General features: G+C 38.7%; 1 protein-coding gene across 1 annotated transcript in view; it reads right to left on the bottom strand.

The window, feature by feature from the left end:
- LOC118805376 (NACHT, LRR and PYD domains-containing protein 12-like) overlaps window positions 1-15,353 on the bottom strand; it is a 107,291-nt gene extending 91,938 nt beyond the window's left edge. The window contains 5 exon segments of the mRNA XM_036566131.1: window positions 346-462; window positions 2,815-2,925; window positions 8,488-8,604; window positions 14,720-14,799; window positions 15,269-15,353. Coding sequence (XP_036422024.1) covers window positions 346-462; window positions 2,815-2,925; window positions 8,488-8,604; window positions 14,720-14,799; window positions 15,269-15,349 — 506 coding nt within the window. The 5' untranslated portion in view covers window positions 15,350-15,353.
- Between the last annotated feature and the right edge of the window lie 1,801 nt (window positions 15,354-17,154).

Below are 17,154 nucleotides of genomic sequence, written 5' to 3'. Positions count from 1 at the left end.
GTCAAGGGGTCTGAATAATTTCTGAATGCACTCTATTTTCAGACACTGGTTGAATGATTGTTTCTTTTAAATGAATTGTAAATGTAAACTCCAATGTCAGATTTTGGTGCAGAGTTCAACTCCATAAAAGAGTGAAGCTGAAGTCCATTCTTATTATCACTTTTTATACATTTGCAGCCTGGCAACTTTGTAGACCTGACATGATGACGTTGAAAACTATGAACATCCCAGAACATATGTCTGAAGCTCCATAGTCGAGAGTCATGAAGATTATTTAGAAAACATTACTAAATCATTATTGATGCTATTTCCAAATGTAATGGCTTGGGTTTGTTAAACTGTTACCTGTGTCCAGATGAGTGGTCCTCATGTTTGAATGTTAGTGGAGGATCCTTTGACCTGTGGCTCCTCATGGACACGCAGCTGGGTCCTGGTGAGTCTGATCTCTCTGCATGAAATTGTCTGCACAGCAATATAGATATTCTCCCAATAATGTTAAACAGTTTTACATTCTTATTAATAGAAACTGTGACAAGAAATTCTTAAGTATTTTTAAATGTTTTACAGCAAGACAGTAAAACAATTCTTTAAATACCAATGCTCCCTAACAGAGTACTCTGGCCAGATATGATGTAATACTTTGTCCTTGTTTGAGAACAATTCTTTTTCTTTTACAATAGTCCTCTCAAGACACAAGTTTAATATGTACGAGATTTTTTTCTCCAAATATGTTAAAAATACAATGAATTGTCTTGGTGAGTGCACACATTTATGACATACAACACACTGAACAGCCTCGACGAGCACAAAAACTATTAACAAATATTTCTCTAAGGGACAAATAAAATAAAAAATACCAACACAAAATGAAGAATAATAAATAGCCAATGTGAAAGGAGCTAAATAGATGTGTGAATATCTATACATATGCAAATCCTATTATTATTAAAATTACAGAATTATTTAAACATGTGTTTGTTAGGTTCAGTTTAAAGTTAAATTGCAAGGTGTCCACTGTGGTTAGGAGCTCTGGGAAGAAAGCTGTTAGATGTCAGGTCGTGCTGGATTTGATGGCCCTGAATTCTCTACTAGAAAGGGTTGATTGGAAGAGGTAACATCCAGGATGAGAGGGGTCGTCAGTTATTTGGCTGGCGTGCTTAATGGCCCTGCTGTTGTAGATGTCCTGAAGCATTGACAGACTACATCCGATGATCCTCTTCACTGTCCTCATTATATGCTACATTTTGGCTTGTTCTTGTGAGGTGGAGGAACCAAACCAGAGGGTTATGGATGATGCGAGGATGAACTTGATGATCGCTGTGAGGCAGGATTGAATATCTTCAGCTGTATCAGGAAGAACATTCTCTGCTGTGCTGTCTTGACTACGTAGACTGTGTTCCTCTTCCACTGCCCAGGAATTTTGACTCCACATGGGAAAATACAAGTGGTTGCTGCTGCACCAGGAGACCAGCTGCTTGACTTCCTTTCTGTATGCAGACTTGTCACCGTTGGCGTCAGTGTCAACTACAAATTTCAGGATCTTCACTGCTGGTTCCTTAGAGACACACTCATTGGTGTAGAGCATACAATCTGTTGGGTAAGATTTGGCCTCTTTGTAAAGAATTCTGTCCCCAGTCCTGAATGCTGCTTCGTTTTCCCTCTGAAGCTGTCTACATTCAGTTGAAATCCTCGGTTTATTGTTGCTGTATTTCACTCATGCTGAAACTGATGTATGTTGTCATAAAGTCCATGTATTAGTCTACTCTGTCTGTTGATTCTTCAAAAACAGTATAATTTGTGGATTCAGAGCCCTGCAGCTTTTCACTGAAATGTATCCATTGGTCCACCTCTTCATTGTTGTGATGACAGGCTTGTTGGTTTTAAGTTTGTATGTTGGGATGAGGTGAACGAGATTGTGATTGGAATTCCTGAGAGCCACGCATGATGGTGCGATGATCATCCCTTCTCTTGTGGCACAAATGACATGCTGTCTGTATTCAGGCATTTCCTTTGTTAGACTGGCACTGTTAAAGTCTCCCAAAATTATGAGATGTGTCCAGATTCTTTCTTTCTACTTTCATTTTCTGATCGACCAGCAGATTCTGCACATCTCTTGTGCACACCTCCGGCGGAATGCAGTCACTGACCAAAAAGATAGAAGAAAACTTTTTTTGAGAGTAGAATGGTTTGCAGTTGATGAAAAGTAACTCTAGATGAGAAGTGCATGATCTTCACAGTACTGTGACATCTTTACACCAGCGTTCATTGACATAAAAGCAGATTCCACATCTTCTAGTTTTACCAGTGGGCTCTGCGCCTCTGTTGACTCTGTGCAGCTGGAAGTTGGGTAAGTGCAGGGCACTGTCTGAGGTCAGCTCAGAAAGACAGGTCTCTGTTCTGTTGTGTAGAGATTGCAGATTTGAGAGGAATATAGATGGTAAAGGGGTAAGAAATACACACTGTCTCAGCTGTATGAGCAAACCCACACATGAGCCTCTCTGCCTCCTCCTCACCAGGTTGAGCAAAGTCAGCACACCCATTGTGAAGATTTCCAAGAACTCTTAAGGTTTTTAAATAAACTTCATAATAATTTCAGGTGAAACATTGTTATTGAAGGTCAGTAACTGTTCTCTGCTCCGACTGAGTTTGATGTACAATAGACGACATTAATAAACAATAACAAAATAAACACAAAACATAGGAGACACACACTGAGGCAGCCATCTGCAGCATCATCTTAGATCTTCTTTTAAAAGTGCTTTGACAAAACACAGCAAATCTATATGCAGTGGTTTAAATGTGAGGAGCCTTTACCTGTGTGAAGATGAGGGGTGTTCTTCTCCTGGTGGGGGATCCATAGATCTGTCACTTCTCATTGACACAAAACTGGATACTGGAGAGTCAGATCTCTTTACCTGGATTTGACTTTGCAAAAACAGATAAAACTAACCACTTAGAAAAGCAGAAAGTGCCGATTACATTCACAAAAAATATCTGATGAATAAGAAATAATAAAAAAATATTTTGTGGAATATTTATCTAGATGTTTCAGTAACACTCTTTTCTTATCTGGAGTTAATGGATAAGATTATGAACTTAAGAACAGTTGCTCTGTAATAGCTTCTGTAATAACTATAACCATCTGTTTGTCCACAGCAGCAATGACAGTTTTGTGTGTATTGTTTATCAATGCCCTGATGATTAACAATAGTTTTTGTAATGCAATCACAAAGATTAATGAAACTGCAGATAATGCACAGATTAAACAGACTGTGCATATAAGTTGAGTTTAGGTCAAAGTTTTACTAACACTTTGAGTGGTTCTCTGTAGATGATTTATAAACTCTTCACAGGGTGAAATAGCAGCATCTGAAGCATTTGAATATACTGAGGTAAATATCTTGAAGATGTTGATACATTACTTGCATTAATTGGATATATTGTTGATGTTACATGAAGTAGATAATATATTTCTTTCATTAAGCAAAACTAACCCTACCTAACCTCAACCCAAAACCTAATTCTAACCCTCGTCTGGCCCTAATCCTGACCCTAACCTTAACCAAAACCTAATCCAGTTAAGCTCCATTTACAGAATGGTGTCAGCAGTGTGTCTATAACAGCTTGTTGAGGATGTTGAGATGTATTTAACCTGTTAATTTGTTATTAAACTTTCTTGTAAATGATGAGATCATAAAACACTGAGTAGTGATGGATCCAGCAGGTTGATGAGGCGGAGGAGGTTTCATAACAAAACAATACAAAAAAAAGAACACCATGTGTGCTTTGTCCACATTGGATCCAAACTAACAAGTGTGTTAATGAGTCTGTAAAGCATGACTCGTTTCCTCATACATGGGTTTCCCAGAACTAAACGAACAGCTTCTAATGCATGAATATTTAATAAGTTGTTGTCACAAACCAGTGGTTTAGTTCAGCATTACTATACTCTTTTGAGAGATGAACAATTATAGCAATAGTGTGTGCATTTATGGGCAGAGCTGGACAGAACTGTTTAAAAAAGTAGTGACGGCTGAATACTAATACATGGTATTAGTACAATTGATTGATGATATATTCAAAATACATTTATATTTAGAGTACATATTGAAAAGGCATATGGGGGAAACATTCTGTTGTAACTTTAATATACGTATTTCGTGAAAAATGTGCTTATTGTGGCACCTATATAGACACACAGGCCTATTATTGAATACCAAGGTTTAAATATATTGGTAACTCTCATTCCATGGTGGTTGAGACATGTCGGTTCTCAAAAGTTCAAGAATATATGATCATAATAAGCCAAACAATGACTTTCAAAAATGTTCCTTTTTTGACAGTATTTATCAAATAAATTAACTAAATATAATTTTAACAATACATACATTGTCAAATAACTTACTGTCCTACTTTTGCTAAACTAATTTGCTAATCAAAATAAATTAATAAATGTTTTCTATTAAAAATCTCCACATCCTTGTAACAAAATCTTGTCAATTTGACTGTAACATGGGTATCTATGTGATTTGCTGATATGTATGTAACATCATGCTACAACACACATACACACAGTCCAGGACAACACAGATTGTGAACAATCCACTACTGAAGAGATGGCTCAGTTCCATCATTCTTCAAAAGAGCTTAGCAATGTTGAAGTGATAACATTGATTTATCAGTCTACTTATTTATAAGCAGGAACTTTGATCTTTGCACAGGTTATTTAAGAACAAAACTTTAATTGTATTAAAACTAATACTCTACAAAATTGTTTTTCAGAAATTTGCACCACAGCAAGAACAGTCAAAACGTCAGATCTACTTAAAAAATTACTTCATGTGGTAACAAGCAATTAAACTAGTTTTATTGAACTTAAAATACTACATTAATTTAAAGAATTGTTCATTCAAAGTATATATTTAGGTTGAATAAAACTAGTTAATTTACTTGTTACCACATGAAGTATTTTAATTTAAGTAGATCTGAAAAGCCACTTTTTACAGTATACCTCTGCGCTGGATGTCACAGTAACCCCCCTTCACTGTTCTGATCACCACACTCTTCACACTCTTCCACTCTTCCTCCCTGCTACTCCTGTCCATACCACCCCTTAATGCTCTTTTACTAAACGCAAACTGCACTCCATTCTTCCTCATCTCTCCCTTCTAATGTCCTGACTACCCTTCCCCATCCTGACTTTTCTTCTCTCTCACTGGACACAGCTACAGATATTTTCCTTTCTTCACTCTCATCTGCAATTAATTTTCTGTGTCCTCTCTCCTCCAGGTCAGTAAGACCCTCCCCACCTGCCCCCCTGGCTGACAGGTGTCCTGCGAAGCAACCGGCAAGAGCTAAGCAAGGCTGAGAGAAGGTGGAGGAAATCCCAGCTTGACTCGGATCTTCGCTCCTACCAAGCTCTCCTTTCTAAGTTCTCACTTGAAGTTACTGCTGCAAAGTCATCTTTCTACAGATGGAAACTGGACGCATCAGCCTCTGATCCACACAAGCTCTTTAGCATTTTTTCCTCCCCCTCCACCCTCGTCTCTCACCCCTGAGGATTTTGTCACCTTCTTTGAGGAGAAGGTTGATAGAATCCACCAGTCTTTTCCCTCTGTCTCCTGGCAGCTAGATCAGTCAAACTGTCATCTTTTATGATTCTTCTTGACCTGTCTGCAGCTTTTGACACAGTCAACCACACGATCCTTCTGGCTGTCCTCCCAACCTTGAAATTACTGGCTCTGTGTAGATGTGGTTTAAGTCCTATCTGGAAGGGCACTCTTATCAGGTGACATGGAGAGGGTCCACATCCTGTCCATGCAGGCTCTCCACTAGTGTCCCACAAGGCTTGGTGCCGGGTCCTCTTCTTTTTTCACTTTCACTTTACATTCATTCTCTTGGTGATATAATATCCTCTAATGGCTTCTCTTACCACTGCTATGCTGATGACACTGAACTAATGCTTTCCTTCCCACCTTCTGATACCCAGGTTTCCAGTCGCACCTCAGCACGTCTGACTGACATCTCTTCATGGATGGCAGCTCACCACCTGAAGCTCAATCCTAGCAAGACTGAGCTGCTATTCGTCTCTGTAATTACAGGTCTTCATCATGATCTTGCCATCTCATTCAAGAACTCTCTGATTGTTCAGTCTGAAGATGCAAGAAGTCTTTGTAAGGGTTGGCTCCAGGGCTAGGCCACCACCGGCCACCAGGGGGAGTCAACGACCCAAATGAGCCACACCTGCTCAGGGGGCTTTATAAGGGCTGGGAAGAAGACACACTTTGCTGAGTCTTTGTTTCAGAGTTCTGGCAAACAGACTGGCCGGTAATCTCGGGTAGAAGCTCTAGAGAATTTCTCTCAAGCTTCTTTCTCTCTGTCACTTCTCAAGCCTATCCCCCTTTCTCGAGTTGTGTCTTTCTTCCTTTAAAAAAAAAACAAAAACGTAAAGCTAGAGAAGGGACAAGTTTGCGCCTTTCTCCTTTTCGTTCTCCTTCATGCATTCTTTTCTGTTGGGAAAGTGGTTTTTCAGTTATCATTTCCTCATTCATTTTCCCCATCATTTGAGAGAGCCAGTCTTTCCCCTGGCGTCCTTTGTTCTGTTCCCGCCTAAGCCTTAGTAGGTGGGCTTTCATACGACCTTTTGTTTTCCACCTGTTTTTGGCGTTCCCTTTTAAGGTGAACCCTTCCTGCACCACGTGACACGGCCTCTATAGTGCAGTGATAGAGCGCCGGTTTGTTAACGCATTTATTCGAGCCCCAGCATCCGCAGTTTAATATATTATTTTAATAATACCTTCCAATCACACAGAAGCTTAGCGTTTGGGTCCTGCCTTCCAAAACCCTGTGGTGGCTCACCCGGTTGGCCTCTGAAATACCACCCAGATGGCCTTGGTTCTAATCCCACCGCTGGCAAGCTGCCACATTACAGTCTTGGTGTGATTCTGGATGGCCAGCTATCATTTTCAGCTCATATTGCGACCCTGATTCAGACATGCAGGTTTCTCCTGTACAACATCCGTAAGATTCGACCATTTCTCACTCAACAGGCCACAAAGTTGCTAGTCTCTTGTAATCTCAAGGCTTGACTACTGCAACTAGCTCTTGGGTGGTCTTCATATACAGACCATCAGGCCCCTGCAACTCATACAGAATGCAGCAGCATGGCTTGTCTTCAATTTCACTCGTCAGTCCACTGCTGCGATCCCTTCAATGGTTTCCTGTAGCTGCACACATCAGATTTAAAACCCTGATGCTTGCCTACAAAGCCAAAAACGGACCAACGTCTCCCTAATGGCAATGATTAAAACTTCAAGACATGTGGAAGACAAGCATCAAGACTTTTCTCTGTCCTGGCACCCAGGTGGTGGAACGAACTACCACTGGCTGTCCAAACAGCAGACTCTCTCGTGGTCTTCAAAAGCAGACGCATCTCTTTTTACAGCACTTAAGTGAGCACTAAGTTAAGTATTTCATGTAATGTGTTGTACTGCACCTTTTGAAACATATTGCGCTATGTTTAATTCAATTTCTTTTTCTCTAGGTATCAACATGGGCTTTTGTTTCTAGCAGTATCTGAGCTCAGGACTAGCTTTCTCTCCAACCTATTTGTAACTAGCAAAGATACTTTCTTTGAGTAGACAACAAAAGCACTTTTTGTAAGTTGCTCTGGATAAGAACGTCTGCTAAATGCTGTAAATGTAAAAGTAAAGGCAGAATGATACTGTACATATAACTATTCCAGTGGACTGGCATGTATTATTTGTTGTCAGTTGTGTTGAAGAAACACCAGAGTGTAAGTAGCGTATCTGCTGAGATAATGATTTCTGTCTGTATCGACTGAACTGATACACTTATTAGGTAATATCATCTGTTCCTCAAGCACTCAGGTTTTTAAATTCACAAGGACTGAACTACCCCCACACACATACTCCACACACACACACACACACACACACACCTATTTTGATGCACTACTTGCACTATCTGGAACGTTGCTGCTAACACTGTGTTTACACTGTTTTACTACCTCAGTAACTGCTGTGTTTATGCATGTTATCTGACTGTGTAAACTCACAGATCACAGCATGTTAAATATCTCTGCACCTTATTCCACTACCTCATGCTCAGAAATGAGTGCTGTGTCGGCGCTGCACTGTCCTGTCTGTTTACTGTGTCTAATGTCTGTTTAATTTATCGTATTTATTGTATTGTTTCTAGCTTAATTTTTTGTTTGCACACTATGTCTGCACGTTCGCACTTTGTACTCTTTTGTTCCATGTTGCACCATGTGCCTGAAGGAACGTTATTTCACTCCACTGTGTACTTGTACATAGATGGAATGACAATAAAAGCCTCTTGACTTGACTTGACATTTCAGTAAACGGGCACTGAAGTTTCAAAATCATATGGTGATAGATTTTTTTTTTTGTGAGAAATTATTCTGTGCTTTGCTGTCACAGTGATGTATCTGTGAAGGGCTGTTACCTGCGTTCAGATGAAGAATTTCCATCTTTGAATTCTAATGGATGATTCATAGACTCATCACTCTTCATGGAGACACAGCTGAGCCCTGGAGAGACTGATCTCTTTGTCTGGATTAGACTTTACAAGAAGAAGACATGACAACTAATTAATATCCAGTATTTACTTTTTTATGAACATACCCAGGAACATGAGAGCATAAGTATAAAATAGCCAGGTGAGTTAGTCATTATGGCACCAAATGCTAATGACATAATGAAAAAGATTACATAACTCGTGTAATTTTGCCCTCTTGAATCACAAAACCATTCTCCAGAGTTTACCTTTAGAAATGTCCATATCTGAAATTGATATTTGGACCCATACCTGATTCCACACGTTTACTGACTGCAGCGGCATTTTATCATGGCCGCTACAGGAGTCTAGTGCTTGTTAAGTAGGTATGGAGTCTGTTTTGCACTGGCAAAAACTTTTTACATTTAGCTGTACAGTTGCTCACCCCTAGAAACAAACTGTCTAATTTAATGCTTAAACTTAAAAGCTTCTCAGCTGCATCAGGTACATCTGTAAAAAAAAACCTTGGTGTCACGATTGATCCTGATCTGTCCTTCAATGCAAATATAACCAATATTTACTTGAATCTCTTTCCTCCATCTTCGCAATATTGCCAAATGAAGAAATGCACTGTCTTTTCTGTATCCTTTAAAGATAATTCACACCTTTTTACTTCAAGGCTGGATTACTGTAATGCCCTGCTGTCTGAATGTTCCAGCAAAGACCTTAACAACTTCAGTTAGTCCAGAATGCTGCAGACAGAGTCCTTACAAGAACTAGAAAGCTTGACCATATCAGTCCAGTTTTATTGAACCTACACTGGTTGCCAGTTAAATTCCACATTGAGTACAAAATTCTTTTACTAATAAACAAAGCTCTAAATGGCCTCGCCCCCTCAGTACCTGAGCAAAGATTACGAGGTGCTGGCTTAGTATTAGTACCTAGAATTAATAAAGTTACATCAGGGGGGTAAAGCCTTTTCATACAAAGCCCCCCAGCTTTGGAATAATCTTCCAGTCAGTGTTCGGGACTCAGACTCAGACTCAGCCTAAGTCTTTAAGTCTAGGCTAAAAGGCTTGTTTAGTCAAGCTTTGGTAATTAGTTTTTCCCTGTTAAATAAAAGGTGCAGATCTGGGGGTTCACGGACATAGTGTATTATGGTAAACTGGGAGTGTTGGTGCTGTCATCCCGCTGCTCTCACATGTTCACTCAAGTTTGCTGACAGTGGAGCAGAGGGGTGCTGATTTCTCAGGGAGCCCTCATGGCCTTTACTTTCTGGCTCTCCCTTTAAGTTATAGATAGACCTGCATCTGTGTGTTTTCTTTGCCAAGTCGAATAGCTGTCCATCTTGTACGATCTGATGCTGTTGCTTCATCTGTCTTGATCAGATGCCCACTGCTTGTCACTTTCTGGACCAGTTTGACCACCATAATGCTTCCTGCTGTACAATGCTGTGCAAACCTTATCTGCATGAACTGACCCTCATGATGATACTGCTGCATGAACAGACTTGAACTAGACATTGCTTCACCTGCTTTTCCCTTTTCTGTTTTTTAATATTTTATACTAAGGATAAAACCTTATTCTCTGCTCATATTACTCTTTTGTTATTGTTTGCTATCCGGTATTGACCAGAGGAGGATGGGTTCTTCTTTTGAGGCTTGATTCCTCTCAAGGTTTTTTCCTCTCGCTCTTAGGGAGTTTTTCTTTGCCACTGTCACCATTGGCGACGCTCATGGGGGTTTGGACCCAGATTTTTCTGTAAGCTGCTCTGTGACAGTGCCCGTTGTAAAAAGGACTATATAAATAAACTTTGACATGACATACACAGGGCCCTGTTGTTGTGATTATAGCACAAAAATAAGCCATAAGAGCACAGCACAGGTGTGTGGTGGTGTAAGATACAATTTTGGTATTATTGGTGCAGAGGCAAACCTAGGCCTGTCCAAAGGGTCCACCAAGTCCTGCAGTACTTTTGTTTCTTTTTTATTTTTTGAGCTAATTTGCTTGTCCTCAGTAACTCCGTTTAGATTACAAACAAATTAAAGTTTATTTGACTCATTAAATTAATAATAAAATTAAGTTTAACCCACATCTGAATATCTTCTTATCTGTTGTATGAGACAGAAGTTTAAAAAAAGCATGTTTACTACCTTTTTGACAGAAAAAGATGGTGTCTAAGCCTATAATTTGAATGATGCATAAATGTTTAGCCATGAATTTGCAAATTTCTCATATGCTCACTTTTTTCCTGCCATAATATAATGGATTAAGTAAATAAACAACACATCATGCAATCTGTCCATGCCCCAAAAAAAAATGTAATATTACATTTTGTTACACATCTTTAACTTGCTGGATGCAAGCCCTTAATTTTCCTGCAGATTAGTGTATTGGTCATTAGCCTATAATTTGTGTTAACCAACATCATCTCCAAACAAGGGGAGTCTTAATAATATAGCATAGCATGATTGCCTATATGGGGAACTAAATACATATTAGAGTATTTTACCACAAATGTGACTTATCCCATCAGATTTTACTTTAGTTTGATATTCCAAATGTGTCAATTATTATATATGTTCTGTGTGCAATGATTCATCAGCTGTCTGATTCCCTAATAGCATTATTCAGTGTAATTACAATACAGAATAATAATTGTTTATATATATATATATATATATATATATATACATACATACATACATACATACATGTTTGTATCTTGGAGCAAGATGGCAATGTCTCAGATGTCTTCCTACCTATTGTGTGTATCTTTTTATTGTTCGTGTTACTGTTTTGTCAAGTACATACAGCTGTTACTTAAGATCAGGAAACTTCGATTCATATTAGAGCTTCTGGTTCAACGCATGGGATTAAATCCCAAAAAGCCTTTTTCCTGCCATTACTGAAGCTTATGGTCGCCACGGATACCTTCAGCAGTTCTCTTCACTGCTGTGGGCAACAGTGTATGTGGGAGAAGAGGAATTTCTTTGATCCAGCTGAAGCAGCTGTTTAATCGACAGTCAGGCCGATTCGCTCTCTCTGCTGGCATGTTAATTTCCATGTAGATGATGCCACTAACAGATTTACCTCAGAATTTCAAACACTGTTAAATCCTTCAATTTTGTGCAAGATGTGTCCAGCCCAACTCATAGGATTTGGTCTTTGCTCTGGGGCTTAGCCTTAGTTCTGTTTGTTTGGAAGATGTGTGTTTCTGATCATAAAGTCAATGTTTTTGAGTGTTTTTTAATCTAAAGCTGTAAACCCTAAAAACATTAAACATTCGTTTTTTTAATGAAGAGACAGCTGCTAAATTTAAAATATTTTTAATGGTTCGTCTGCACAGTTGTCGCAATTTGCAGATGTTACTGATTTTGCTAGCTGTTTTTAATCATTTCTGCATGCTTATTCTAGATTCTAGATATTCTAGATGATGTGGCTCTATTCAAGTTTAGATCAAAACCATTAACTAATCCATATCCTTGGTTAAATGGTGATGTACATTTGAAAATAGAGCACAGACAGGCAGAGCGTGAATGGAAGCGTTCTCAGCTTCAGGTTCATTATCTGCATATAAAAGATTTGTTAGTTTTGTACAATAAGGTCATACTAAGCTGCATATGTTTAACGATTTAAAGCTATAGGATAAGCCACCAACCAGATGCAGAGACAGACTCAAGTGCAGAGCAGTAGAGACTTGAGAATGGAGGTTGCACTGAGCGAGACTCAAATTCTACCACGGCAACGCTGAGGAGAGCCTCGCAGAAGGTTGATAAACATAAAGGAGAAGGCCAAGGCCTGACAGAGCAGTATCTTCAAACAAAAGTTTCTGAAAACTAAGGAGAAAAGCAGTCAACAGAAAGGACACTCAAAGTTTTAAGTAGAGTGTGCACAGCTGCACCTGATCAGCCTCTATCAGCTCATCCTAGTTCTCTGATTCCTCCTAGTGGTTGGAGGTGGCCTAGAAGGAGGCCAAGACATTACAATTATAGCTAATAAGCATGATCCAAGATTTTTCTTCTCTATTATTGATTCTCTCATCAGTGATGTTAAGTTGAACCCTCATATTTCTGACATTGGGTGTGAACAGTTTTAAAGTTTTTAAGGATACGAATATTGATATTAGAGCTTATACTCCATCTCATTCTACATGCATGAAGATTCTTCCTGCTAGCTCTAATACTGATGTTTTGAATCAGTTTACTTCAATCTCTTTGGATGTGTTAATATACACTGTGCAGCACTTGCAACCCTCCTCTAGTCCTTATGATGTTCTTTTTCCCAGTTTTCTTAAAGCCTGTTAGCCCTCATTTGCAAGCAATTGTAAATCCTTCTCTTACCTCAGGGTGTGTACCTGATTGTTTTGAAGTGGCAAGTGTGCAGCCTTAAGACACTCTTAAGAAAGTGGGCTGTGACCCTAATGGCTGTTCCAGCCTTAGATCCATCTCTAAATGTTTAAACTTTATCACAAAATTTTGGAAAAATTGGTTTTCAACTTTTGCATGCACTGGAGGCAAAGAGCATTTTTAAAATTTCAATCTGGATTTCGCCAAAAGCACAGCACAGAAACAGTACTTGTGAGAATTTTAAATGATAGTTTAACACATTTGGGCTCTGGGGAATTATCTTCTTTGGTGCTGCTTGTTCTTAACACAGCCTTTGATATAGTGGATCATGATATCTTAATAAACAGGCTTAGTAAATAGGTTGGCTTATCAGGGACTGTGCTAGTCCCTGTCTATTGGCAATATGATGTCTTCTGTGGCTGATCTTATATGTGGGGTACCCCAAGGTTCCATTGTTGGCCCTATTTTATTTTCTCTTCACATGCTCCCTCTTGGAGTATTAATCAGATGTTTTAATATCTCTTTCTATTTTTATGCAGATGATACGCAGTTGTATCTCTCCGTTAATCAGAATGAGCATCCAATCTAATTAAGTGCATTGACGCTATTAAGGACAGGATGAACTGTAACTATAGCAATGCTTTATATACTTGTCTCAGTCAAGGAGCTTTGGCCAGACCTCACTTGACCCAAAATGCAGCTGTTCGGCTCTTAACAAAACCTGGACATAAGGAGCACATCAGCCTAGTGCTAGCCTCCCTTAACTGGCTCTGAGTAAAATTCAGAATTGATTTTAAAATACTGGTTCTTAATTATAGAGCTCTACATGGTGAAGTGTCTGAACATATTTGTTGTTAGTTCCCCATACAAGTACCAGGTCGCTGAGATCCTCTAATAAAGGGCATCTTCTTGTCCCTGGAACTAAACGGAAGTGAAGGGCAGATGGTGCATTTGCTGTGTGTGTTCCTAAATTGTGGAAGTCTTAACCTCAATATCAGAATCTCCACATCATCTTTTAAGAAGCACCTAAAGATTCATTTTTATTCTCTAGCTTTTTTGAGCAGTGATAATAGATAATGTGCTTAACTGTGTGTGTGTGCGTGTGTGCGTGTGTGTGTGTGTGTGAGTGTGTGTGTGTGTGTGTGTGTGTGTGTGTGTGTGTGTTTAATTTCTTTTTTCAATTTTATTGTAAAGCACTTTGTATTTATGTCTTAAAGTCCTCTATAAATAAAGGTTTACTTAATAATAACTGAGTTATTTTTTTGGGTTATAATTTTAATTATTCAGTCAGTTGTATTTAGTTAATAATATGGTTAGGTTGCCTGTTTATAGTGAAGTGGTTGAAATAAAAGGTGCACGTCCCCAGAATCATGCTGTGAGAAACTGGCCACAGTTTTGTGTCTGCACCTGTTTTGGATGAAAATGGATTTGAAAATCCCACTGCACAGGGATTTTGAATGTCCCCGTGTTGCGCCACTCTACCCATGTTGGTGCATACGGATTTATTTCTGACTGCTAAAAAAAGTCAAAGTTTATTTACGTAGCACTTTTTACAGCAGGTGTTGTCACAAATCCAACAGAAAAATAAGTCCAAGCCCCCATGTGCAAGGAAGAACTCACTAAGAGCAAGATGAAGAAACTTTGAGAGGAACCAAGACTCAAAAGAGGAATCCATTCTCCTCTGGTCAACACTGGATAGCAAACAGTGACAATAACAAACTTGGTGCAAAAGGGAAAGGATGCATCTGCACCAAACAAATGAACAATACACTAGCATCATACCACTGAAATGTGCTTTGCACCCACATGAAAACAGAGCCTCTAACTCTTACCAGGAGTGTTTCATGTTTATGTGAAGGCCTTCGTCACATTCCTCAGAGTGACTCATCCTGCTGATCTGGTACAGCAAGATCTGTTACACATAGTATATCAACACACCTCTGTACACAAATCTCTTAAAAATGAAAAATGTTCATACAAATGTCAATCAATCGGATAGTACACGTGAATTGTACAAAACACAGTAAAGGAATATGTGTTTGACTTTTATTCTTATGCAATAAAGAAACCTGAAGCTCTCAGCAATGACCGATAGGCTGAAAAAATGTATAAAAATGGGTTCCTTTAAGATAACACGAGCAACAAGTCAATGCAGATATTGTGGATTCCTTTTTTGATGTTTAACAAACTGAAAGAACTATTGTAGGTATTTGTGATGGAAAAATGATAAAGTAGATTGGATTAATTTAAGAACATTAGTGTAGCTTCAGAAACAGATGCTTTACTGAAATCTGTTTCCTGCTTTGGCATGTTGTAAAGGTTCCTTAAATTCTAACATAAAGCCTTTACTTCTATTAACATGAGTACAGGAAAAAACTCACCTTTTTCTCTTTTCTGTGTCGCAGAAATCCTACTTTGTCCTCATGGTGACCAAAATAATGATCTTGTGTCTGTATCACCATTAGAATCGTGTGAAAGGAACACTTTCAGTTTTATCTCTGTAGAAAACCAGTTCAGCAACCTCCTGCTGCTGCTGACATATCGTTTAATTCACCTTCACAGTTTCAGTCATTTGATGATTCATTTTTACATTACATGCAAACACAAATGTTCCTCCACTGTACTGCATAACACTAGTTTAAGTGATATCAGTCTAATATCAGAAAACAATCAGTGCTTTCTCTGCATTTTCAATAACCTTCTGTAACCTTCTGTCTGCACACAGGCCATGTCGGAACACACTTAGAGAGAAGTGTGGGTAACCAGCTTTGCTCTTTCTAAAGGTATATTTTTACTTTAGAACAAACAAAAATTTTTATTTTTTTTTCCTAAAGGAAAAAAAAATCAAGAGAAAGTAGATTCTTGAGATTTATAATCTTAGAATATCCTCAAAATTATCTTAGACTGAAGGAGTTGACAAGGTCTGTGGTGGTCAGTCCTGACAACACCAGCAGTTTCTTTGTTTGACAAGAACCTGCTAAGCCTACATTTGATGCACATTTAATTAAAGTTGGAGGCACTAGAGTTTGGAATTGAATATGGTGATAATTTCATTACATTCTAGGGAGTCAATATGTTCTTATTCCCAAAAAAAATGTGGGCAGTTTTCTCAACAAGAGTGGGGTACTTCTTTTGTTCCACTGCTATTGTCCAGCAGACATTCTGGAGAATTTTGCATTCTTATTGCAATGGGTAGTTCAGTTCAGTAATCTGTCCATCCACAACATCATTTCACATTAGCCTGAGATCTGTTTTGTATTCAATACTTGATGTATTCCCCAATGTGCAAGTAGAGATATCATGCTTAGTCATTAACTCTTCGGTTAATTTGTTTACCTTGTAGGAAGTGTAAGAAACACACTTTTAGACCTCTTGAATCCAGCCTTAAACCCTGGAAATTTCTCCTAAATTGCAAGAGAATCCCAGGCCATAAAAGAAGGCCTGTCTTATCTCCAGCTGAGGACCAACCTATGGCCAGCCATAAGACAATATCCACTTAACAGGACTCATTCCCACAAGCATGTGACCTCTTGTGATCTGCTATACAATGCAAAGACACATTTGATTAAAACATAAACATCATAATTTCACAAAAAAAGAGAATGTTCAATTAACAACATCAAAATGAAAATTTCACAGGACATGCATAACATCCTGTGATGTCATTTGGTAATTATATAATGTTGTGTGGATATGTAATTCACTCTTTTTCATGAATTGTACATGAAAAATACAAAATATTTTGTCTCAAATCAAAATCAGCTAAAATCATACTTGAAAGACTGGGATGATTTTCAAAGTTGTGTGACACACCAGTAGCATAGTCTGGACCTGATATGAACCATATGAACCAGCCTGGAAGGGGTGAAATTGGAATATTACCTTGAACACCTCCTATACAGAAGCAGAACCAATCAGCATTAATCTGACAGCGACCTGGACACTCCCAAACCCTATTAATCACGCCACCTCCTTTTTCTTTTGTTGTGAATTGATGGTCTACAGATTTCCATCACCAACTCCTGAGTTGGCTCTTAGGCTCTAATGTTTTGGCTGAACCAATTTTGACTTTCTTACTTTTCAGAAGACAAGACAGCACATGCAAACTTCTGGTTTTTAAAGGTGCACTGGGTCTTCTCTCACATTTCCTGGGGAAAACAGACCACATACTGTCACTGTAGGTCATTCAATGCAATTTTGAACTTAACTATAAATCTTTTCTCTGCTTTCCTTTAGTGTTGGCATGATGGTATTTCTCAAGATGCTA

Source organism: Colossoma macropomum, unplaced genomic scaffold, assembly GCF_904425465.1.
Source record: "Colossoma macropomum unplaced genomic scaffold, Colossoma_macropomum, whole genome shotgun sequence".
Taxonomy (NCBI): Eukaryota; Metazoa; Chordata; class Actinopteri; order Characiformes; family Serrasalmidae; genus Colossoma; species Colossoma macropomum.
This window is presented reverse-complemented; position numbering and strand designations above follow the sequence as displayed.